The sequence below is a fragment of the Bos mutus genome, chromosome 5 (assembly GCF_027580195.1).
Source record: "Bos mutus isolate GX-2022 chromosome 5, NWIPB_WYAK_1.1, whole genome shotgun sequence".
Classification (NCBI taxonomy): Eukaryota; Metazoa; Chordata; class Mammalia; order Artiodactyla; family Bovidae; genus Bos; species Bos mutus.
In genome coordinates this window covers 40,673,454-40,700,576 of record NC_091621.1, presented here as the reverse complement: position 1 = coordinate 40,700,576, position 27,123 = coordinate 40,673,454, and the positions used below count along the sequence as shown (strand labels likewise).

Below are 27,123 nucleotides of genomic sequence, written 5' to 3'. Positions count from 1 at the left end.
TCAACAACCTTGTATGAACTAAGTGCTGTTACTCCTGTTTTACAAATAAATATCCAAGAACCAGGAAAGTTGCCTACAGGTAAGGAGAAGTAGAATTTCAAACCAGTAGGTCTGAATCCAGAGTCCATTTTCACAAACCTTTTTTGAGTCTGATACTTTGCAAAACATCCTTTTCTTTATTACATGGCCAGTCATGTCTGACTCTTTGTGATCCCATGGGCTGTAGCCTGCCAGGCTCATATGATTCTCTAAGCAAGAATACTGGAGTTGGTTGCCGTTTCTGACCAAGGAATCAATCTTCCTGACCCAGAGATTGAATTTGTGTCTCTTTCACCTCCTGCATTTGCAGGTGAATTCCTTACCCCTGAGCCACCTTTTCTTTATTAGTATGATCAGAATTCAAATTATATTGGTGGGAAACAAGCCAAATTGCTATTCAAATTGGCACTAAAAATTGAATTGTGTTCTTCATGTGACCCCTAGTGGATTTTTTGATTAATTAATATACATCAAGTATAAAATACAGCAAAATTTGTATTTTGATGGGAAGATACATACCACACTATTCAATGGCAAATGTCTACTCACCACCTGTGATCACCTAAAATCAGGTACCCACTGAGAATAAAACTATAGTGATTAAGAAGCTGCTCCTCTCATCCAGTATGGAAGGGACACAAATATTAAAAGCCAAGGATAATTTCAAGTTGAAATAAAGACAAGTTGAAATCTGGAAATTCTGACATTACTGCTTGTGGCTCAGAGATGACCTAAAGCCAAACTCAGAGGCTGATCTCTGGCTTGCTGAATTCCAGCCCTATGAGAATGAACTGTCATCCTGGGTTGTGTATAGAATTGATCAAAAGTTGAACAGTTATACCAAGGAGGATTTGAGGACTCAGCATATCAAGCCTCCAAACCGCTCAAAATGACCCCCACAGTGCTCTTCCTCACCCAAGCTCTTCCATCCTTGATGGAAAATAAACCATGAATCTTCTCATGTCCATCCTTTCTTGTTACTCTGTTAGTTTCCAGCATGCAAAATTAACATGACTTGGACTGAAATGCAGAATCAGAAAAGATCATTAGATTTGAATTTAAACTAGCAGTGTGCTGTGCTGTGCTTAGTTGCTAAGTCATGTCCGACTCCGTGCAACCCCATGAACTGTAGCCCACCAGGCTTCTCTGTCCATAGGCATTCTCCAGGCAAGAATACTGGAGTAGGTTGCCATGCTCTCCTCCAGGGGGTCTTCCCAACCCAGGGATTGAACCCAGGTCTCCCACATCACAGGTGGATTCTTTACTGTCTGAGCCACCAGGGAAGCCAAATAATAACCCATTAATTTCTATTTCAAAAATACAGAGATAATTTGTGGAACATTATTTCAAGTATGTTCAGCCAAGGAGTGTGAACTTGACATTTTTAAATTAATTTTTATACCTTTATACAAATAAAGACATATATAATTTTGTGAGATTATTGGATAAATAAAACTTCATGGTGCTCCAGTCTTATTTTTTTTTTTTTTACGTATTTCCCTTTTCTCCAATTTCTATTTTCCATCCAATCACATCACCTCCTTTTCCACAAACCCATGTTAACTGAATGTATTTTGTTTCATAATTTTCAGCATGCTCATATAATTATATGTAAGTGCTCATATATATATATACATATATATATACACCCACATAGATATATTCATTTTTACATATACAATTGTTTCTACACATACATGGACATTCTGTTTTTTAAATATGTTGGTTTAAATATATCCCTTTAAATATGTAGGTTTTGTCTTGTCTTTCTCATTCAACAGTACCATTGGCATAGTAATCTAGGTCAAAGGGTTTAGTTCTAATTTAGTCTTTTAAATTGTAGCCTAATATTCTATGGTAAGGACGTGTCATAATCTATACAACTATCTTTTATTTGAGCATTACATTTGCTTACAGATTTTTGGCAATGAATATCTCAGTAAACATATTTGTATATAAAGCCTTAAACTTTGGGTGCTTTTATTTATATGGGAGTGATTCCTAGGAATGAGATTCTAAAATCAAAATGGATAGGTATTTCAATTTGATATGTTGCTAGATTGCTCTCTGGAATGTTCACACATCCTAAGTAGTGAATAGGTGTGATTTTCCTCTCTCCAGATACAGTTGTTACAGATCATTTAACACTTATGAAAAAATGTAACTGCCTCATTTGTTGCACAGCAGTAATTAACACAGCAGTGTAAATCAGTACTTCAATTTAAGAAATATGGGAGGGAGGTTCAAGAGGGAGAGGACATTTGTATACCTGTAGCTGATTCATGTTGATGTTTGGCAGGATACAACAAAATTCTGTAAAGCATTTATCCTTCAATTAAAAAATAAACAAGTTTAAAAAACTTTTTAAAAAAACTTTCTGCCTTCAGCTGGGTACAAAGTAGTATGTTTGTTTAGCTTATTTTACATTTTCCTTACTACCAGTGAATGTTACTATTTTTCATGTATTTTTTTAACCATTTGGATTTACTCTCCTGTAAGTTTCTCATTCATATATTTTCCCATTTCTCTTTTGTGTTTGTCTTGTCTATTAGCAATATTTTGTCCAATATTTTGTTCACTGGACAAAACTGTCCAATATTTTGTCCATGTAATTACTAATAATTTGTAACCTATATTGCTAACATTGATGACTTATTACCTGTCTATTTATTTTGTCATGTTGTTGTTCAGTCAATCAGTCATTGCTGGGAGCTGGCGAGAAACATTCCACTCGTGACAAAGGTCATGAGGAAGGAGGCTTGGCATATGCAAAGGCGGGATTGAGCCTCAGGAGTCCACCCAGATATTCTCGAGCATCTACCCCAAAAAAAACCAGAGTCTGCCTACTTTATTGCTTGTGCTCTCACCTCTGACTTTACTGGGGGCTGTCCCCTACCACCATCTCGCTCTCTCTGTCAAAGAGTTAACTTACAGCTCCAATTAATAAAGTTCCTGGGCAATTAGGAGTGTTTAAACCCAAACCCCTCAGATGGCTCTCTAACTCGCCTGACAAGTTTACCCGGACTCCTACAGCTATGCATACAATTGTTTACAGTCTCCCTGCCTCGAGAGGCACGGGAAGCTTAAGATATTCAAATAGCTTAGAGCCTCTCAGAGAGTTAGAAACTGTCAGAATAAGACTAGCAAAGGATTTCATTGATGAGTCAATGCTTGTTGCCAAGTTTTCACATCCCCTGAATTGTATCCTTGAATGTGTATTAATTAATATAGTTGGTATGTAGAAAAAATAAGTAGTGGCCTTGGTGTTAGTAACTTTAGACCCTTAAGGTAATAAATTCTTTCCTTTGTTGTAAACCCATTACACATCCGCCCTATAGGAATGCAATTTTATCTTCAGAAGATGGCACCAAACCTTAAAATAATTACTCTTAGAGAAAATAAGTCTTTGTTGATAAGTCCTTGTCAAGAGTCTGGTATTTCCATCTCTTTCAGAATTTTCCACAGTTTATTGTGATCCACACAGTCAAAGGCTTTGGCATAGTCAATAAAGCAGAAATAGATGTTTTTCTGGAACTCTCTTGCTTTTTCCATGATCCAGCAGATGTTGGCAATTTGATCTCTGATTCCTCTGCCTTTTCTAAAACCAGCTTGAACATCTGGAAGTTCACGGTTCTCGTATTGCTGAAGCCTGGCTTGGAGAATTTTGAGCATTACTTTACTAGTGTGTGAGATGAGTCCATTACTATGAACAAAACTAGTAAAGATGATAGAATTCCAGCTGAGTTATTTAAAATCCTAAAAGATGATACTGTTAAAGTACTGCACTCAATATGCCAGCAAATTTGGAAAATTCAGCAGTGGCCACAGGACTGGAAGAGGCTAGTTTTCATTCCAATCCCAAAGAGGGGCAGTGCCAAAGAATATTAAAACTATTGTATGATTGCACTCATTTCACATGCTAGTTAAGTTATGCTCAAAATCCTTCAAGCTTGTCTTCAGCAGTACATGAACCGAGAACTTCTAGATGTACAAGATGGGTTTAGAAAAGACAGAGGAACCAGAGATCAAATTGTCATCATTTATTGGATCATAGAGAAAGCAAGGGAGTTCCAGAAAAACATCTATCTCTGCTTCATTGATTATGCTAAAGCCTTTGACTGTGTGGATCACACAAACTGTGGAAAATTCTTAAAGAGATTGGAGTACCAGACCACCTTACCTGTCTCCTGAGTAACATGTATGCAGGTCAAGAAGTAACAGTTAAAACCAGACATGGAACAACTGACTGGTTCAAAAATGGGAAAGGAGTATAACAAGGCTGTACACTGTCACATTGCTTATTCAGCTTACATACAGAGTACATCATTTGAAATACCAGGTTGAATGAATTGCAAACTGGAATCAAGATATGCAAACTTTAGATATGCAGATGATACCATTCTAATGGCAGAAAGTGCAAAGGAACTAAAGAGCCTCTTGATGAGGGTGAAAGAGGAGAGTGAAAAAGCTAGCTTAAAACTGAGCGTTAAAGAAACTAAGATCATGGCATCTGGTCCCATCACTACATGAGAAATAAATTGGAAAAAGTGGGAGCAGTGACAGATTTTCTTTTCTTGGGCTCCAAAATCACTGTGGACAGTGTGCTATAGTCCTGAAATTAAAAGATGCTTGCTCCTTGGAAGAAAAGCTATGACAAACCTAGACTGCATATTAAAAAGCAGAGTCTTTTGGACTCTATGGGAGAGGGAGAGGGTGGGATGATTTGGGAGAATGGCATTGAAACATGTATAATATCATATATGAAACGAGTCGCCAGTCCAGGTTCGATGCATGATACTGGATGCTTGGGGCTGGTGCACTGGGATGACCCAGAGGGATGGTACGGGGAGGGAAGAGGGAGGAGGGTTCAGGATGCAGAACACGTGTATACCTGTGGTGGATTCATGTTGATATATGGCAAAACCAATACAATATTGTAAAGTTAAAAAAAAAAAAAAAGGCAGAGATATCATGTTGCAAACTAAGGTCCGTATAGTCAAGGCTATGGTTTTTCCAGTAGTCATGTATGGATGTGAGTGTTGAACCATAAAGAAGGCTGAGTGCCAAAGAATTGATACTTTCAAATTGTGGTGCTGAAGAAGACTCTTGAGAGTCCCTTGGACAGCAAGGAGATCAAACCAGTCATTCCTAAAGGAAATCAAACCCTGAATATTCATTGGAATGACTGAAACTGAAGCTCCAATGCTTTGGCCACATGATGCAAAGACCCAACTCACTGGAAAAGACTCTGATGCTGGGAATGTTTGAAGGCAAAAAGAGAAGTGGGAGGCAGAGGATGAGATGGTTAGATAGAATCATTGACTCAATGGACATGAATTTGGGCAGACTCTTGGAGACAGTGAAGGACAGAGGAGGCTGTCATACCATCTCATACATAGGAGTCATACATGGGAGTCATAAAGAGTCAGACATGAGTTAGCAACTGAAGAGCAACAAGAAATCTAATAAAATGTGTACAAGAACTATATGATAAAAATGGTAAAACTCATGAGCACAGTCAAAGAAGTAAATAAATGTAGTGACTTTCCTTGTTCACTGATAGAAAGACTCAGTATTACCAAAATGTCAGTACTTCCCAACTTGATAAATAGATTCAGTGCAATTCCAATCAAAAATCCAAAAGGTTATTTTGTACATATTGACAAAATGATTCTCAAGTTGGCATAGAAAGGCAAAAGACCTAGAATAACAAACACAATACTGAAGAACAAAGTTGGAGAACCATCACTACCTGACTACAAGACTTAGTATAAAGCTACAGCAATCAAGACAGTGTGGTACTGGTGAAAGAATAGAGAAATCAATCAGTGTAACAGAACAAAAGGCCCAGAAATGGACCTTCATGTCTATAGTAACTGATCTTTTCAAAGGAGCAAAGGTAATAGGATGGAGCAAATACAGTCCTTTCAACAAATAGCCCTGAACAACTGTACATCCACATGTGAAAAAAATAATCTAAACCCAGACCTTATATCCTTCACAAAAAATAACTCAAAATGGGACACAGAACTAAGTATAGATTGCAAACTATAAAAGTCCTGGAAGTTAGCACAGGAGAAAATCTAGAAGACCTTAGATATTGCTATGACTTTTAAGTGCATCAAAGACAGGGTTAATGTGAGAAATAATTGAAAAACCAGACTTGACTGAAATTAAAATTTTCTGCTCTGTGAGCAGGGTCAAGAGAATGAGAATACAAGTCACAGTATGGGAGAAAATATTTGCAAAAGATACATCAGATAAAGTGCTGTTATCCAAAACAAAAGGAAGCCCTATAGGACTTCTGTGGTGGTCCAGTGGTTAACACTCCACAGTTCTAGTACAGGAGATGCAGGTTTGATTCCTGACTGGGAAACTAAGGCCCTATGTGTCAATTGGTGTGACCAAAAGGGAACCCCTCTATCTCAGCAATAAAAAATGAATTTAAAAATTGGCCAAATACTTTGACACCTTGTAAAGAAGATATACGGATAGAAAATAAGCATATAATAAAGTTTTATGCATCATATGTCATCAGGGAAATGCAACCTAAAACTGAGAAACCACTGCACTCCCTTTAGAATTAGCAAAGTCTAGAATACTGACAAAACCAGTACTGGTTGAAATGTGGCACACCAGGTATTCTCGTTCATTGCTGGTGGGAATGTAAAATGGGATGTCACTTTGGAAGACAATTTGATATTTCTTACAAAACTAAAAATCCTCTTACCACAATCAAATACCCATGCTCCTTGGTGTTTACTCAAAGGAGTTAAATGCTTATACCCACACAAAAACCTGCACATGGATGGATATAGCAGCTTTATGAATAATTCCTGAAATTTGGAAGTAATCAAGATATCCCTCTTGACTGAATGAATGAATTGTGGTATATCTAAAAAATGAAATAATATTCAATACTAAAAATAAAAATAAATTGATATGGTCATTTGTTCAACTGTATGTGTAGTGTTGGTGCCATGCCCCAGTTAGCAGCTAGCTGAGATAGCTTGCAGTGTCTTTTCTAGTTTAAATGGTGAACAGACATGAAAACTAATGAATAGAATGAGTTAATGACGAGGCTCTTCTCTGCCTTTCTAAAAGAGGGGCCACCTACACGTGTTTAAGATGTCCCTGCACATGTCTCAAGTTCTTTATAAGAAAGGAAGCAACACAGGCTGGATTCCAAGCGGTGTATCACCCAAGCTCTAGTTGATTTTCCACAGCCAGGTTGTTGCCATAATAGCTTTTTCACACATGACGGTGGTGCTCCCTGGCTCTCCCCAGCCCCTAAAGGCTGTTGAAACATAGCACCAGGAGGCCTGAGAATGCCAGGGGCTCTAGCTGCCTTTGTCCCTGCTTCTCTGGCATGTGCCCTCCTGGTGACAGTGGGATTGAAACAGTAGCTCTCAGTGATTGCTTCTCTGGCCTTGAGTGACTGTCCACAGTTCACTTTTTCCTATTAGGAATGACGCCTTCTCTGTATCCGTGCTCCATTGAATCTCTTTTTCATACATACTAGAATGAAAGGACTTGGCTTCTACTACTTTTATTAGACATCTGTTTTCTCCCTCCCTAGACTATTAAGTAATATTGTTCCTGCTTTTATCCCTCTCAAATTCCTGTCTGAGAGCTGAGAGCTGGGGGACGATGTTCAGTCTCTCTATGCACCAGGAGCTGAACCGCGTGGAGGGTCTACTTAAACTGTTCGTCTGACTCTCATGAGTTGACACTGCTCCTTTCTTTTATTGTGGCAAAATAAAACCCTAAGAGTCTTTGGGGAACTCTCAAAAACTGGGAAATATTCACCTCCATAAATGTTAAAAGATTGTATCTTATGTATAGAAGTAAATAAGACCATATGGAATTACTGGACTGAAAGACTAGTTTAGCTTATAATGAAGACAAAAAAATATATATTTTGAAAATGCTGCTAAATATTGATGCTGACAGTGTTTTTCTCGTGTGAGTGACCCAAGCATATTATAAATAGTTGGTAAAGGGAATGGAGCCTGTGGGGTCAAGGAAAATGTTGCACTACCTGTGCCTAGACTCATGATGACAGCTTTATGATTATGGGATTTGATAAAATTGTAATTTTTTATTCTATTCCAAAGATGCTTTCTATAGGATGGCCATTAGGTCTAGAAATATAGATCACACTATTTTGTCATTCATTAGAATGTAGCATCAATAAACCATTTATTAAGGAAAAATAAATAAATTGAATATTATTCAATACTAAAACTCAATACTAAAACTCAATACTAAAATACATGAGAAGACATGAAGAAACCGTGAATGCATATTACAAAGTGAACAAAGCCAAACTGGAAAGACTACATTCTTTGATTCCAACTGTATAACATTCAGGAAAAGTCAAAGCTGTGGAGACAGTATAAAGACAAGTGATTGGCTGGGGTAGGGCCAGGATCAATGGGCAGTGAAATTACTCTGTACAGTTCTAATAAGGTGGATAAAACTGGAGCCTATTATACAGAGTGAAGTAGGTCAGAAAGAAAAACACCAATACTGTATATTAACACATATATATGGAATTTAGAAAAATGCTAACAATGACCCTATAAGCAAGACAGCAGAAGAGACACAGATGTAAAGAACAGACTTTTGGACTCTGTGGGAGAAGGCAAGGGTGGGATGATTTGAGAGAATAGGACTGAAACATGTATATCACCATGTGCGAAATAGATGACCAGTCCAAGTTTGATGCATGAAACGGGGCACTCAAACCCGGTGCACTGGGACAACCCAGAGGGATGGGATGGGGAGGGAGGTTGGAAGGGGGTTCAGGATGGGGGGGACACATGTACACCTGTGGCTGATTCATGTCAATGTATGGTAAAAAACCACCACAGTATTGTAATGTAATTAGCCTCCAATTAAAATAAATAACATTTTAAAAAATGGATATATGTCATTACATTTGTCCGAATCCATAGAATGTACAATGCCAAGAGTAAACCCTAAGGTAAACTGTGGATTTGGTTGTTGATGACGTGTCATTGTAGGTTCATCAGTTGTAACACATATATAACTACTTTGGAGGGGGATATTGATAATGTAGAAGGCTATGTATGAGTGGAGTGGGGGTAAATTGAAAATCTCTATCTTCCTCTCAGTTTTGCTGTGAAGTTGAAAATATGCTAAAATCTAAGGTCATAAAAATTATTGACATAAATAAAATCTAAATAAATTTTAAAATAGTTTTAGTTCAAATATTGGAAGTCTCAATATTGTGAAGATATTAATAATCCCCAAATTAATACATTGACTCTTTACCCTAAGAATGCTTTATTAATAAACAAAAGAAAAAGACAAGGATACTTCACTGTGAAATAATTATGCTATCATCTCAATTTTGATATAAAATAGTTACAATCTTTGGAGAAGGAAATGGCAACCCACTCCAGTGTTCTTGCCTGGAGAATCCCAGGGACGGCGGAGCCTGGTGGGCTGCCATCTATTGGGGTTGCATAGAGTCGGACACGACTGAAGTGACTTAGCAGCAGTTACAATCTTAAAATTGTAATTAAAAAACTAAAACAACAATAAATTGCTTGGAACATACTGTCTTTTGAAATATATTCTCCTAAAATCTTGAATTGATTTTTTAAAAAAATATGCTCATGTCTTATCATCAAAAAAAGAGGGAAATATAATTAAAAAGAATACATTTGAAAAACTAGTTCTAAAAGGTGGAAAAAATAAAAAATAAAAAAAAAAGAGGAAATATAATTAAAAAGAATATTATACAGAGTGAAGTAAGCCAGAAAGAAAAACACCAATACAGTATACTAACGCATATATATGGAGTTTAGAAAGATGGTAACAATAACCCTGTATATGAGACAGCAAAAGAGACACTGATGTATAGAACAGTCTTATGGACTCTGTAGGAGACAGAGAGGGTGGGATGATTTGGGAGAATGGCATTGAAATACGTATAATATCGTATATGAAACGAGTCGCCAGTCCAGGTTCGATGCACGATACTGGATGCTTGGGGCAGGTGCACTGGGACAACCCTGAGGGATGGTATGGGGAGGGAGGAGGGAGGAGGGTTCAGGATGGGGAACACATGTATACCTGTGGTGGATTCATTTTGATATTTGGCAAAACCAATACAATATTGTAAAGTTTAAAAATAAAATAAAATTTAAAAAAAATAAATAAAAATAAAATAAAATTTAAAAATAAATAAATAAAAAATAATAAAAGATGAAGATGATATAATTAATCCAGAGTAAGAGATAAAGCAGGTGTTGTGGTGCCTTGACTCTTAACTCCTCAGGTTTTCCCTTCTTACCACTGAGGAACAGGCTGTCCTGACAGAGCCCACTTTGATCTAACATGTGATGTAAGAAACAAATTCTAGAACAAAATAGAAATTAAAATATTTTGAATACTCTGGAAGCAAAGAAAGTACCTTACTTCAGTAACTGTCCCAGGGACTGGGACTACCATGACTGCAAATATTTATACTTTCTGAGACAGCCGTATCTTAAATAACACTTTCTGAGAGATGTGTCCATGTGTATATACAGCTTTGGCCCAGCAAATATGGCAAAACATAGAGCCGAAATAACTTCTTGACAGATTGGTTTTCTTATTTGTGTTTTAGTTAATAAGCCATGTCTTTCAGGCAACTAGAAATAGTGAGTGGCATTCTGATTACCCGAAAACCAAAAATTCCTCCATCTGCTCCTGTTCCCTCAGGCTCCTGTATGTCTCTGCTATGGTCTTCAATATGGTAATGTAGTTCTCAATGACAAATAAGTTCATTCAGTTTGCTTGAAATAACTTATCTGGTACTAGCTCAATAGATTCTTCTAATAATATTTTAGGTGTTTGGCTGATGCTCTGATAATCTTACAGGTTCTATTAACTCCTTACAGTATTTAACAGTGAGCCTCTGAGAGATTAAATCAGCTTCTAAAGTTCAGAAGCCCCAGTGGATTTCATCTTAGAATACAGCTGCTACACGTTACCTGAAACCAAAATCTTACACAAATCTTTCCCTATACTGGATATAATGGATTCCCCCACTTCCTTACTAATTTCTCCTGAGAGCTTTCTCCTTTAAATGATACATATGAAAAGACTTCTCAGGCTCCAGTTCTTGGGAATCCAACCTAAAACACTAACACTCAAAAAGACTTTCCAACCCCATCAGAGGGCAAGTTGTTACTGGATTGGTGAGTTCAGAAGAAGAAGCTCAATCCCACCTTTCTCTTCTTCCCCATTTGCCCGTAGAGAAGGTACACATCACTTTACTCATTTTGGCCATGTGATAAAATTAGTGGAACAAGTTCTGCACTTTTGAGATATGTATATTATCCTACGCTATTTGTGATGGGATGCATAAATAAGCCTTTTTCATGGAGGGGGAAATGTTAGCTACTTATGACTCAGTAGAGCATGTATGTGTGTATGTTTCTTACAGTCAGTCAATGGGATGTCAGGCTCACTGAGTTATTCCTGGGTTTGCAAATGTTTTTCCCTGTTTTTCAAATTTACTAATTATTGTTTATGTAAATTAGGCTTCTGTCCTCCCACAGGGACTAAGAGATAGGTGCTGTCTTCTTCAGTGTTTGCATTTCAAAGAGATAGTTCACAGGTAAGAGGCTGGGGGATTTACACCCACCCTAAAGAAAGAGAGAAAGAATTTACAATTTCAAGTTTTTTTAAGCAAATATTTTTAAGAAAAGGGAGATCAGGAACCTAGACTCAAGAATAAACCTATTTAAAGTTTAGTCAAGCTGAAGGAAACATTAAGACTGTATTTATTCATATATACATACATGCACATAAGGAAACTTCTAAGACAAAGAGATCAAAATTTTGCTACTGGTTGAACTTCAGGGGGAGAAGGCAATGGCACCCCACTCCAGTACTCTTGCCTGGAAAATCCCATGGATCGAGGAGCCTGGAAGGCTGCAGCCATGTGGTCGCTGAGGGTCGGAGACACGACTGAACAACTTCACTTTCACTTTTCACTTTCATGCATTGGAGAAGGAAATGGCAACCCACTCCAGTGTTGTTGCCTGGAGAATCCCAGGGATGGGGGAGCCTGGTGGGCTGCCATCTATGGGGTCACACAGAGTCGGACATGATTGAAGTGGCTTAGCAGCAGCAGCAGAACTTCAGGGAGTCCAAGGAATCAACTCAGCTGTATTCTGGGCTTACATGATCAGTTGCCCATCCACTGGCTATTTAAATGTAGGCATTCTTCTGAATGTTTAGATCTGACAGGGCTTTATTTGAATAATACCCTTGGGAAAGTAGAACAATAAGAGAAAATAGTGAAAAGCAACTGTGTAACTGGCTTTGAAATGGTCTGAGTAGTCAAATATTTATATGCTGAGAATCAGAACTTTTCAAAATTGTATTTCTACGTACTTTTCTTGGAATTCAGAGCAGCCCAGGTTTATATTAATAAGAACCTAAAGAATTTTGAAATCTTAGCCAGGAAGACTCCCGGCACATGCACTGATGTACCTTTTTTTTTTCCCCCTCTAATACTGGCATGTAGACAGACAAAAGCTTTTCTTCAGAGGAAACAATTGTTGATCTTTTCTTCCTGCATGGTTTATTGACACATTCTGTGAACAGGTGAGAGCATGTAAAGGGCCTTCTTCACTGGGGAAGAGGAGAGCTAGGTTTCCCTCAAGTCACTTATCACTACTCTTCCTCTTCATGTCCTCCCAGCTCTGGGCTTTGCCTTTGAGCTTTCCTGCAGCTCATTTCTTACAGTGAGATCATCCATCTCCATCTCTCCCTCTTTGATCTGGTTTTTATTTCTCTGTTTACTAACATGTTTGGATCTGCCTTTAAAATGAACTCTTCTGTCCTTGAGAATAGTGAGAGATTAAAGCTAAGGCAATGAATAACAAAGAAGCTTAATTATAACCAATATATGCTGAGCACTGCACATAAGTTATATAAATAACTTCTTAAAACCATGTAACAGAGATATTAGTACAGGCTGTTTTATGGATCAGAAAATAGAGATAATGAAGACTTAAAGACTTTCCAAAAATCATACAGCTAATGAGAAACAGAGCCAATAAGATACTTGATGACTTGACCCCCAGGTATGTCTCAGACAGTAGGAAAAATCACACGAGAGGTTCAAGAAAACAAAATCTATTTTACTGACAGGTACTAGAAACAGTAGGCATGGCACACCACACAGGACCATGTGGGGAAGCCCCAGCACTGGTGAGGAGCAGAAGGGGACAGAGAGAGAGCATGGTCTAGAGTCTTTACTGGGTTTTCACTGGAAAAGTGAAAGTGAAGTCACTCAGTCGTGTCCAACTCTTTGGGACCCCATGGACTGTAGCCTACTAGGCTCCTCCGTCTATGGGATTTTCCAGGCAAGAATACTGTAATGGGTTGCCATTTCCTTCTCCAGGAGATCTTCCCGACCCAGGGATTGAACCCAGATCTCCCACATTGTGGTCCCTAATAGGCTGGCACTTGGCTCTGGGATGATAAAGGCAGAGAAATATTGTTTCCTGGTGTGAAGAATTGATGCTTTTGAACTGTGGTGTTGGAGAAGACTCTTGAGAGTCCCTTGGACTGCAAGGAGATCCAACCAGTCCATTCTGAAGTAGATCAGCCCTGGGATTTCTTTGGAAGGAATGATGCTAAAGCTGAAACTCCAGTACTTTGGCCACCTCATGTGAAGAGTTGACTCATTGGAAAAGACTCTGATGCTGGGAGAGATTAGGGGCAAGAGGAGAAGGGGACAACAGAGGCTGAGATGGCTGGATGGCATCACTGACTCGATGGATGTGAGTCTGAGTGAACTCTGGGAGTTGGTGATGGACAGGGAGGCCTGGCGTGCTGTGATTCATGGGGTCGCAAAGAGTCGGACACGGCTGAGCGACTAATCTGATCTGATCTTATCTGAAGGGCTACATAGAGGAGAAATGGCTCCAAATTGGTTAGTGTGTATTTTAAAGGTCTTCTCCCTACTAATTCCTTTGTTATCTTTAAGAATTAGCTACCCCTGGTGAGAGGCAGACTCTCCCCTGCCAGAAAGTTTTAAGATGTCAAAACATCACATTATACAGAAAATAAAAAATATAAACAGTACACTGTGCCAACTCCTTCCTGGCAGTTCTCAGTGCATATTTTACAAGCCAATTAAACATCTTTGTCACTGAATCTGAATAAATTCTGCCAACTTGTCTACTTATTGCTTCATTTGATTATGCATGGTATCTAACAAAGCCTCGATTGCTAAGTAAGGAAATAATAGGAAGAAAGTCTCAATCTTGCTTAAGTAATTAATTTCATCAGCCACAAGACAGGAAGGCCAGAATGAACTAGCTGACTGAGCCAGGAACGTTGAATAGTGATACTGATGCTAAGTTTGTGTCTCAGTGTCAGGTCAGAGCAAATGAACTTGGGCATTTTCTAGGTTAGCATAAGTTAGCTAGCTGAGAATACTGAAAGTAACAAGGTCTGAATATAGCACTCTTAAACAGAGCTTAATTACATATTTGTAGAGGAGAAAAAGTAATCATCATCCCTTGTGGCTCAGACGATAAAGAGTCTGTCTGCAACGTGGGAGAGTTGGGTTCAATCCCTGGGTCAGGAAGATCCCCTGAGAAAGAGAATGGCTACCCACTCCAATATTCTTGGCTGGAGAATTCCATGGACAGAGGAGTCTGGCAGGCTACAGTCCAAGAGATCGTAAAGGGTCAGACATGACTTTAGCGACTGAACAACAAGAGGGGAAGAAACAATCGTGACCCATTGAGACGGGTGCCTTCCCACAGCAGCATATCTGGAGTATCTCTGGGCTACCTTCCCTGTGCTCTGCTTTTCACATTTTTATAACTTTTACATATTTTAAAACATTTTAACATTATGTGACTTTTAGGAGAAGGGGGAAAAGAAAAACCCAAATTCTCATCTCAATTAAAATTGTACCAAGTCTGTGATTACCTTGTGTGCCTCTCTCCATGGATGTTTTTCTTCACACATTCAACCAATATCTTCAGAAATCTCAGTTTCAAACACTCTCCTACCACAGTCACCTCTCTATCTAATTCATTTAATTTAGTGTTCCTAAACCAACCATTTTTCACATGCATTGAGAACGCTAATCCTTTATGTTGACCATATTTTCATTCTCATGCCATTCATATCTTTACTTCTCTCATGAACCAGGAAAGATTCATTCATTTAATCACCTTGGGCAGTTTCTTAATTCCATAAACCATCTTTCCTTTCATTACTTTACATGTCTGAGATAAATGCAATGACTTATGCTCTACATATACCAACAGGAGAAAAATCACATAAGAGTGATAACTGGACTCAAATTTATAACCAAAAATCTAGACTAGACTTCACCTCTGCAACTAATCCAAAGCAGTTATTTTAAACATCAGTCTCCTCCTTGAACATCCACTGATGGCTTTACCTTTTACCTCTTGATAACATAGAGGCTATAAATAGGAAACTCCCTTCCCTTCTGAGGGGTTCCCAGGTGGTGCTAGTGGTAAAGAACCTGCCTGCCAATGCAGGAGATGCAAGAGATGCAAGTAGGATCCCTGGGTCGGAAAGATCCCCAGGATGGGAAGATCCCCAGGAGAAGGGCATGGCAACAGACTCCAGTATTCTTGTCTGGAAAATTCCATGGGCAGAGGAGCCTGGTGGGCTATAGTCCATAGGGTTGCTTCCCTTCCAGACACAAACAAGTCCCTGTATCTTTCACTTCCCTCTTTGCTTTCCTTCCTCTTACTCAGGCATCCCTATTCCCAAGATAAACTCCTCCACTCTTTCTCTGGATCCCACTGACATTTACTTTTGCAAAAAAATTGAGTCATTCAAACTACATTAGCTATTTCTCTCTATATCCATCTAAATATTTTATTAAAGACTGAACAGAATCAGATTGATCTAGGATTGAGGGTGTAAAATATAAGAAAATCAAAGATACTACTGAGTATAGAGAGTTAGTGAAGATAGTTCAAAACTTGAAATTGAATCCCAGAGTCAAAAAATAATGTGTATAGAGGAAGGATTTAAGACCCAGAGGAAATAGTTTAAAAAATGAGTTTTTTGAAACACTAATTTTTTCCAAGGTAAGTTTCCTCTTTTTGACTGTGGAAAAACACAACAACCATCACCCAGTTCATTCTCCTTGGGCTGTCTGCTGACCCCCACATCCAGGCTGTGCTCTTGTGCTAGTCCTGGGGATTTACTTCCTAACCCTGATGAAGGATCAGGTGATGCTTCTGCTGATCAGTGCTGATTACCATTTCCATGTACCTATGTCTCCTTCCTGGACATCTGCTACTTCTCAGTCTCAGTGCCCAAGTTTATGGAAAATCTCTTGTCTGAAAAGGAAGCAGTCTTAGTAGCAGGTTGTGGCCCACATTGGTATTTGCCTCTGAGGGCACTGAATCCTTCCTGCTCTTAGCAATGGCCCAGGACCACTATGTTGACATTTGTCATTCTCTGTTATTGAGTCAGGTGATGAGAAACCAGCTCTATGTGGGACTGCTGTTGGCCTCATGGGGCCTGGACTTTCTGGATGATTGCATCAGTATCTTTGGAGCTGCCAATTTAGAGTTTTGTGAGACCCATACTATCGCTCACTTCAGTTGTGAGCTGCCCTCTCTCTTCCCTCTGGCTTGCTCTAATATCTCCACCAGTCTAACTGCCCTGGCCTGGTCTTACGTCATATGTAACCGTGGAACTGTCCTCCTTTCTATGCCTACATTGTGTCTACCATTGTGAGCATCAGCTTCATCACAAAGCAGAAGTAAGGATTTCTTCATCTGTACTTCCTACCTCACTGCAGTCATCTTGGATAAGTCTTAAATTTTTCACTTGAGCAAGTGGATAGATGGTAACATCGTTTACTAAAATAAGCATGACTGGGAGAATTGCATATTAGGAGGGTGAAGATTAAGGATTTGATTTTTATTAGTTTTGCTGGTTGGTGTGTTGCATTTTGGCTAAACTGCTTACGATGCTTATTAGACATCAAAGTGGAAAGTCAAGTTGAATGTCAAGTTAATGGTCTAGGGAGAGATCAGGGCTAATGTTTGGGGGTATATGTGGTATTTTGAGATATAAGATTAGCACAGAACATCTAAGGAAAATGAAAGGAAGAGAAGGTTCTGGGAATTAGCTCTGGAGCACTCCAGAATTTATAGCTCAAGTTGAGAATGACCCAACAAGAGAAACAGGAGTAGCAGCCATTAAGCAAGAAACAAAATCAGGAATCTTTGTGTCACAAAATCGGAGGAAAGAGAATGCTACAAGGAGTATAGAGAGGTCAGTTGTGTTGGCTGCCATTGAAAATTCAAAGAAGAAGAAAACAGAAAAGTTACCATTGGATTTTGCAACATTGACTTTGGAAGTTGTTGGCAATATTGACAGGAGAAGTTTCAGCTAGCTGGAATAAGATGAGGAAAGAATGGCAAGTGGAAAAGTACAAAGAGCAACCATAGATAACTTTGTTGAGAAGTTTTACTGTGAAGGAGATTGAGAAAATGGAGCAGCAGTAGGTTTGAGGAAAGTCGAGGGGTTTTTTGTTTCTGCTTCTTGCCTTTGATTTTGCTTTGTTTCTAAGAAGAGATAGTAAAGTTTGTTTAGGTGTTTGTGGAAACGGTCACATAGGTAATGCAATATCAAAATTTGGGGCAGGATTATGGCAAAGAAACTTAAACTGGTGTAATAGAGTTCCTGAGGAAATTCAAACAGAAGTGAATGGTCACTTAATGGGAGATGCTGTATGGGACTCATGCATCAGGTTGGAGATTGAAATAAAATGATCCATGCTATCCTTTATGCTCCATAGAATTCTGTGGAGAATAAAAGTACGGTTTCTAGAATTCTAAAAGCATTCTAAAAGAATTCATAGAATTCTAAAAGTAAGGCTTATTTGTTTGCATATAAGTGAGAGAGTGTGAGTAGGAGTATGTATGCCTGTAAGTGCACATTAAGGTCAAGTTTTGTCAAACCTGAGGAAGCCCCAGGCTGCTCTCTGGCTAGCAGAAGGGTTTACAAGCCCTCCCACAATAGTGGCAGGAAAGCCAGGGGTCCAAATGACTGACTACTGCTGTTTTCCCATGAGTACAGATTAATTCCCAGCTCCCTGGGGCCCTCATTGCTTCCTCTCACTCCAGCCTGGCATATGGATACCAAGTAGAAAAAGGTTAGAGAAAATGATAGAAGTCATACAAACTGGCCAGGAGCCCTCCTTAGAACCCAAAGAGAGAAAAGAGGAAGAAAAATGAAGAAAAGGAGGATGGCTAAAGCTTCTTAACAGGTACGGACTCAAACCAGAGCCCATGCATCCCAACATTTTAGTCTTTATCCAAAACTAAACATAAGATGACTATTTGCATTGAACACAGTTTTCAACTTGTTGGGGGAAAAAAAAAACAGCTTTTCCTGGAACCTGAGTTCTTTGAGCATCCTACATCATTCATCTTTCAAAGTGACACAGAAGGCAAGTTAGAGTGAGACTCCACAGTCCTTCTCAGTCCCCAACCCACCAGATGTGAGGGATCTTACTAGGCAACTGTTCCAGACCTTTCATTGCACATTAGGGAGAACTGAGTTTAAGAAGAAGAAGAAGCAAAAAGTGCCTTGCCAAATTCACAGAAGCAGGCCATGACAGATCTGGGATGAAATATTTACAAGATTGAGTAATTTGTCACTTTATTAATCCATAATCTGTCCTTTCCCTTCACTTACAAAATGAAGTTTATAATTCCTTTGAGATGGATTGGATGAGGGAGCTATAATTTCTGGGTGGGCAGCTGAATGGAACATTTTTGAATTATGGGTAGTAACAGTGAGTTTGGAATAGTCTCTGATGGAAGATTTCCTAGCTAAATGCCAGAATCTTAAGCTGAAAGTAATTTGAGAGGACATTTAGTTCATGGGCTTCCCTGGTGGCTCAGACAATAAAGAATCTGCCTGCAATGTGGGAGACCTGGGTTCAGTCTCTGGGTTGGGAAAATCCTCTGGAAAAGGAACTGGCAACCCACTCCAGTATTCTTGCCTGGAGAATCCTATGGACAGAGGAACCTGGCAGGCTACAGTCCACGGGGTTGCAAAGAGCTGGATAAGACAGTGACTAACCCTTTTTGTAGTTCAGGGCCCCATCTCCAAGCAAGACCAAATCTGTAGAAAGCACAGCCAAATTGCACAGCTCCTTAGAATTTTTCAGAAACAAAACAAAATCTGTAACTCTCCTTTTCATTCTTGTCACAAAACAAAATTTTTTGAAAGTTTTCATTATCTAAAAGCCTAAATGGCTTGTAGCTACAAAGATTTGCTCAGGGAGCAAAGTCTGCAACTAGCATGAGAAAAGGAGAAGAGAGAAAATCTTTGATATCCTTTTCTTCCTATTCCACAAGAGCACTGCTCCTCTTGTCTTCGCTTCCAGACGTAATCTTCCCTTCAAAAGCTTGTTTCTTTCCTTTTTAAAATATGTATATTTTAAAAATCTTTATTGAATTTGTTAAAATATTGATTCTGTTGTTTATACTTTTTTTTTTTTTTTTTTGGCTACAAGGCCTGTGGAATCCTAGTTTTCTGACCAGGGAATTCCCTTTCTTTCCTTTTCTACCAGGGACTTTTCACTAGCCTTCAGCCTTTGGCCTCAGGACCAAATCCTCCAGCAATGTCTCCTAGACTACAAATTTGGGATTAAGGATCTGGTAGGGAACATACAGTACTAATAGTAAACACACAAAACTAATTAGTAAATATACTAATAGAAAAACCAAACTACTTGAGCCATTTCCATTCTTCAGCTGAGCCTCTAAGACACCTTCTTAAGAAATGGCTTCTCAGACCAAGTTCCATCTTGTTTGAGACTATAAAAGGCAGAAATACGGTGGGAAGAGAAGATGCATATATTTTGTTGGAATTTGGCTTAATTAATTGCTGAGTTTGAAGCAAAAGGGTAGAATATGGATTGCTTGTTATCCCCATAAAGATATTTTTCATTAAAAGTATAAAAACCATGTTGTTAAAAAGGCAAAATCATGACAATAGTTCACTCAGCTATTTATTTTTCCATTGATAACTCTACATAAGCCCCTATTATATGCATATTTTTACATAATTTAATGAATTCATACTAATCAGGTATTCTGATCTTTTTACTAGATATCATGAATATTTTGTTTCTGTCTCTCCCCTATAATTATTATTTTAATCATTAGGTAATATTCTGCATTTGTTTCTACAACAATAGAGTAGCTATTCACCAGTTAGTTGATCTTTTAGATTGATCTTGAATTATTGTCTTGAAAATAACCCTGAATATAATTTTCATACATTCCTCTCCTTTGAATTATTTAAGACAAATTTCCAAAAGAGAGAACTTAGATTTCACATTGCAAAAATTATTGTACCAAATATAATATTATGAACAAGGTATAAGATCATATATGACTCACCAAATCTTGCCAACACTGGATATTAGAATTTAAAGTAGCTAATTTCCATTTAAGTGGATCTGCAACACTATCATCATCTGGCTTCAATTTACAAATAGAGCAGAGGTTTCCCATATATTTTTCTAGTATATGCCTAGGAGTTTAGGCTAGTCATCCTTCACCACTTAAATTTTGTCCAAAGAATTGCAGCAGCTAGAAACCATGGCAGAGAGAACTGGCATATGGACAGGTCAGAAAGCTTCTGGAGTCATTCAATGCTAGATGATGAATCCCAAAGTGTAAATACTATAGAGGAATAGGGAAATTTTAAAATATTGAGATGACAATGAAAACAAAATGTGTTAGGTAAAAACTGGAGAGACCTCCCTGTACCCAGCAGTATGCTTAGACTAAACTAAGAAAAATCAATTGACTTGTTAAAGATCATGAGCTACTTATGTTAGTTCTTGTCTGAAATAGTGTTCATACATTAGTAAATTGCTTTTGTTTTGCAATCAATTTTATTCCATTAAGGATGTGTTGTTATCCCTCTTTTTTCCAACAGTGTAACCAGTCTTCCCTGAACTGGCAAATACTAAGTTACCAAATTAAACCAACAGTTGTTGGTATTAGGACCAGACTTTAAGGCCTATTTCTATATAGTTCATCATGTAAACCTTGGTAGATAACACAAATAAGAAAACAGAGATTCAGATTCAGATTTACCCCCTTGCCCAAAGTCTGACTGCCTGCAGAGTAGCTGAGAATCCCATCAAGATCCTCTGACTTTGTTCAGGCCCATTACCATCCATTCAAGAAAGCCACAGAGACCTCAAACTAACTCCCTCCTTCAAAGAGCTCCTTCCTAACCAGGCCATAGAGTGTATGTGACATCTCACTGCCAGTGCAACCTATGGTCTCACCAGTGGGGTTGCCTCTGGATCATATGATTATTCATTTCATTAATTGTTTTACTTAATAATCAAAAATATTTTTATGACCTCCTATATATAGTATAAGGCTTACCCTGTGGCTCAGATGGCAAAGAATCTGCCTGCAATGCAAGAGACCTGGGTTCAATCCCTAGATTGGGAAGATTCCATGGAGAAGGAAATGGCAGCCTACTCCAGTATTCTTGCCTAGAGAGTCCCATGGACAGAGGAGCCTGGCAGGCTATAGTCCATGAGGTCACAAAGAGTCAGACATGACTGAGTGTCTAATGCTTTCTATGCTGCTGCTGCTAAGTCGCTTCAGTCGTGTCCGACTCTGTGCGACCCCACAGACGGCAGCCCACCAGGCTCCGCCGTAGAACAAGCTTATGTAAAATCTAGCTTTGTGGTGTTTTTATATGTTTATTTTATAAGCCTTTACTATGGACCTACTACATAGTGTAGTAGTAGTACTACTACTACACTAGTACTGTAGTAATGTAGTAGTGTCTAACAGTGTCAGACTTTATTTTTGGGGGCTCCAAAATCACTGCAGATGGAGACTGCAGCCATGAAATTAAAAGACGCTTACTCCTTGGAAGGAAAGTTATGACCAACCTAGATAGCATATTCAAAGGCAGAGACATTACTTTGCCAACTAAGGTCCGTCTAGTCAAGGCTATGATTTTTCCAGTGGTCATGTATGGATGTGAGAGTTGGACTGTGAAGAAGGCTGAGCGCCGAAGAATTGATGCTTTTCAACTGTGGTGTTAGAGAAGACTCTTGCGAGTCCCTTGGACTGCAAGGAGATCCAACCAGTCCATTCTGAAGGAGATCAGCCCTGGGATTTCTTTGGAAGGACTGATGCTAAAGCTGAAACTCCAGTACTTTGGCCACCTCATGTGAAGAGTTGACTCATTGGAAAAGACTCTGATGCTGGGAGGGATTGGGGGCAAGAGGAGAAGGGGACGACAGAGGATGAGATGGCTGGATGGCATCACTGACTCGATGGACGTGAGTCTGAGTGAACTCCGGGAGTTGGTGATGGACAGGGAGGCCTGGCATGCTGCGATTCATGGGGTCGCAAAGAGTCGAACATGGCTGAGCGACTGAACTGAACTGATGTACCTACTAAGTGCCAGGCACTGTGCTGAACTCTGAGGAGATAATGATGAATATACTGACATAGTCACTGTCTTCATAGAACTTACTCAAAAATTAGATAGATGTGAAACAAATTCATTCAGTCACTCAACATATATACACTGAGCCCTTTTTATATGTTGGGCACTTGGCACTCTCTTAAGTGCTAGAGATGGAGTGTTGACCACAACAGACCAAATCTTTGAGTTTACATTTCAGTAGAAAAGAAAATTGATAATCAGTATATTAAAAAATACCAAATACTGGCATGTGCTGTGAAGACAAAGCAAGGTAATAAGACAGAGATAGTCTGCAGGGGTGGGGACAGGCTGAGGGAGATTGGGAAAATCTTTCTTGCATAGTCTAAAAAGGTATTATTTTTACAGCTATAATAAGCATAATAAATGAGAAACAAGTATATCCCCCACCCCCCAAAAAAAGTTACTGTGTCAGCAGCAGAGACTTCCCTGAGGAAATGTGCCGGAGTCCAGCTCCAGCAGCCAGGGAATCAGCATGAAGGGGTGAGCGGTGTCTGTGGATGATGATGTAGCCCCTGATTCATAGTATGGAACTACATGTTTATTTCAAGCTTCAGGTTTTCTTTTATACTTTGACAAAAGCATTAGGTCAGAGGTTTGACATTTTTAGTTTTCCCCACCCAGATTTATTGTCTCCAGAAATCATTGTTGTCCTTCAAACAGAGTTCCTGCTTCAGCGATTCTCTCAGAATCGGCTTTTCTATCTATTATCTACTTTCTCTTGTGTGTCCTATACTTAACTTGTGATTACATTGTAACTCATGCCACATTCCTCAGTTTATTTCTTATCTTTCTAAATCCTGTTTGCCCCTAGCATCTTAAGATCACTATCTCCTAAAAAGGCTTCTAGCTATTCTTAATTATTCCTAAACCCTAAACTCAGCAAACTACTTTTGCTATAAATATTTCCCTCACAAACAGGTCTCAGAAAACAATCCTTCCCATGGCCTCAAGCTGCAGCCTATGTGCTCATCCTGGGACATTCTTTGTAAAGATCCTTGAACAAATGTCAATGGTTATTTTATAGATTATTTTCTGGGCACAACTGTAGAAGGCTTTGTGCTTTTTCATGCTTCTCTCAAGCACCTTAACATTCTTTCCAGCCAACTCAACCGAAGAAAGGAAAGAACAAGTCAGAATCACAAGGCCTAACTTCTTCATCCCAGGGCCGTGCCTGCAAGATGAGGAGATGGGGTTGGGGCCGTGCCTCCATTTTGTCAGTAACGCCTTACGCAGCTCCTGACATCAATGACCTTTGAACTAAGATGTGAAGGCTCTTGGCAGGATAGGCAGAGAAAGAGAAGCAGGAATGATGTGGGGCCCGGTGGGGGGCACAGGGGCGTGGTTGCTGAGTGGTGGAGCTGGAGGAAGAGGCTATATAGGTCACTTCTCATCTTTGGGCCTCAGTCTCCTCACCTATAAACAGAGGGCACTGGGCTCCATGACCTCCAATGGACACTTCGGAGCAGAGAGATCCATGATTGACCATGCTGAATAAGCTCAGGGACACTTTGTGAGTTTCTCTTCCTCTAATTTCATTAAATTTCTGTTATATGAAACTCTGTCCTAGGGTGCATCTTCTCTTATGATTGGGCTCTCAGTGGCTAAGTTTGTTAATGATTCTTTTACTCATATATTCAGCCCAAATAATTTTCCTGAACTTCAGGACTCTAGCTCTAAGTGCCTCCTGAATGTCTCATCACTGTCTCACAGGCTCATCAAACACAACATACTCAAAACTGAGTATCCTCTTTCCCTCAAACATGCTGCTTTTCCTGGGTCACCTATTTTAATAAATGAGACCCCTCAGTCACCAAAGATAGAAACCTGAGAATCTTTTTTTTATTATTATTCTTTTATCCTATCATTGAATTGATGATGAAATTCTTTTTTATTTGTTTTTGGGGGGGTTTTTTTGGCTGTGCCAAGGATCAAACCTGGGCCCTGAAAGTGAAAGTACCAAGTCCTAACCACTGGATCACCAGGGAATACTTGAAATCGTTTTGAATACAGTTAATGATATCTTTCGGGCTTTCTGGGTAGCTTGGCTGGTAAAGAATCTGCCTGCAATGCGAGAGACCTGGGTTCGATCCCTGGGTTGGGAAGATCCCCTGGAGGAGGGCATGGCAACCCACTCCAGCATTCTTGCCTGGAGAATCCCCATGGACAGAGGAGCCTGGCGGGCTACACTCCACGGGGTCTCAAAGAGTTGGACTCGACTGAACGACTAAGCACAGCACAGTGATGTCTTTCGAATATGTCTCCTCTCATTTGCCCTCATTGCTGCAGCCTCTGTTAACCCCTTATCATCTCTAGCCAGGGCTGGTGCAATGCTCTCCCAATTCTCCTTCAACAGATGTTCCTATGGATTACAACCTCACTTCCTTCAAATTTTTGTTCAAGTGACACTGTCTCAGTCCTTCCCTGACTACTCTATTTTAAATTGTAAACCTCACTGCCTTCCTCTATTCCATTAACAATCTCCCTTTCCCTGATCTATAATTTTAAACAGCACATAGCATCTTCTAACACATTATACTTATTTATTATTACACCTATTATTTCTTATCTGTTTCACCTGACTGGAATGTAAACTCTGATGTGTTTAATGATGCACCCTAGGTCTAGAAGCATGCCTGGCACATAGAAGGTACTTAGTACGTGTGTACTGAATAGATGAGCTAATTGCCCTGACTATACGCTCCATCGTTCATCTTCCACATGTCCACTGGGTGAATATTTCTAAACTACCAATCTGATCACATGACCCACATATTGGTATTACATTCCTCCTGACATCACCCTGTACCCACCCAAACGAAGCTGATGAAGTTCCTCAGAGATGTACTATCAGCACATGTCTCCTTGTATTTGATCACATCATTTCCTCTGCCTGGAATGCCATCTTCCATTTTATCTCCATAGTGGAGTAAATTTCAGTCAGGCTTAAGCATTTTTACCTCTTCTTTGAAGGTTTGCCATGTTATCTAGAGATGATTGATTCACATTTGTACCAGCACTGTATCCTGTGCATTATGTTATTATAGCCTTTATTTTGCTTCTTTACGTGTCTGTCTGCCCCTATTAAATTATATTTCTTTAAGGGCAGCAATCATGCCACGTGCAACTTTCTATCCTTGGGATCTGGTAGAGTGCCCAGTACTTGGATGCTTATTAAATATTTCCTGAGTAAATGAGTATTAAAAATTAAAGAAGCAATTATGGGGGGTGAACTTTGGAAGGCTGCATGCCTCCAGAGTTGAAGTAGTGATGGGGGGTGCCGAGTGTGACAAAGAGGGAAACTCCTTGACTTCATAGTTTTTATTTATACCTTTAAGCTGTTAAGTTACATTTTTCACAGGGGAGGCAGTCCTATTCACCTGGAATGACTCAACTGCATTATATTTCTTTTTAGGGCATCTCTAATCATGAAAAATCTCACCATCATTACTGAATTTGTTTTCATGTTATTTTCCAGAAATCCCCAGATCCTGAACATGCTTTTTGCATTGTTCCTGGTGATATACCTCCTGCCTGTGATGGGGAATCTGGTGATGATCCTGGTGATCAGAACTGATTCTCACCTTAAGACACCCATGTCCTTCTTCCTAGGTCACCCGTCATTTCTGGATCTCTCCCTTTCTTCAATAACCATGCCCAAGATGCTGGAGAACTTGTTAACTCAAAAGAAAACTATCTCTGTGTGGGGCTGCATGGCCCCGAGTTTCTTCCGCATACTCTCTGGGAGCACAGAGGCCTGCCTGCTCTCTGCCATGGCCTATGACCGCTATGCTGCCGTCTGCTGCCCTCTGCTATACAGTGTGATTGTGAACAGGCCTCTGTGTGTTGGGAAGCTGACTGCAGCTTGGGCAGTGGGGTTCCTAAACTCGCTGCCAGACAGTCTTTTCACGTACAACTTAGTTTCTGTGGCCCCAGTGTCATCCCTCACTTCTGCTGTGAGCTGCCTTCACTCTTCCCTCTGTCTTGCCCTGATCCTACTGCCAATGAGGCCCTTCTTGCTGGGCCATGTGCATTGTTAGGATTTGTGACATTTCCCCTGATTCTTTTCTCTTATTCTAGAATGATCTCTGCCATCATAAGCATCCCTTCTGCTGGGGGTCAAGGCAAAGCCTTCTCTACATGTTCCTTCCACCTCACTGGGATGCTTTTATTCTATGGGACAGCCTTATTTAGGTACATGGCCCCTCTCTCGGACTCCATGTTGGAGCAAGTGGTCTCCATTCAGTACAGTGTGATCACGTCCTTGTTAAACCCCCTCATCTACAGCCTCAAGAACTAGGAGGTGAAGATAGCCCTGCATAGAGTGTTGAAGCAATAAATGTGCCCCTCTGTATGTGGGGGATTCATGTTATCTTTGGTTTGAAGACAATGAAAAAGCATAGTCAGGGACTGTACAGCATTAATGGCTAACTTGGTCACTTTAGAAATTTGCCATTTGATGAATATAACCTCTTGTGTGTGGGTAATAGAGCTCTAAGTGTGTGATTGCTTATTTTATTGTAT

General features: G+C 39.5%; 1 protein-coding gene across 1 annotated transcript; it reads left to right on the top strand.

Annotated features, from left to right (window-relative positions):
* The first annotated feature begins 26,027 nt into the window (after positions 1–26,027).
* LOC102267067 (olfactory receptor 8S1-like) lies at positions 26,028–26,899 on the top strand. Its single transcript, XM_014481350.2, is given in 2 exon segments — positions 26,028–26,517; positions 26,520–26,899. Coding segments are annotated over 2 exon segments (870 nt in total).
* The last annotated feature ends 224 nt before the right edge of the window (positions 26,900–27,123 follow it).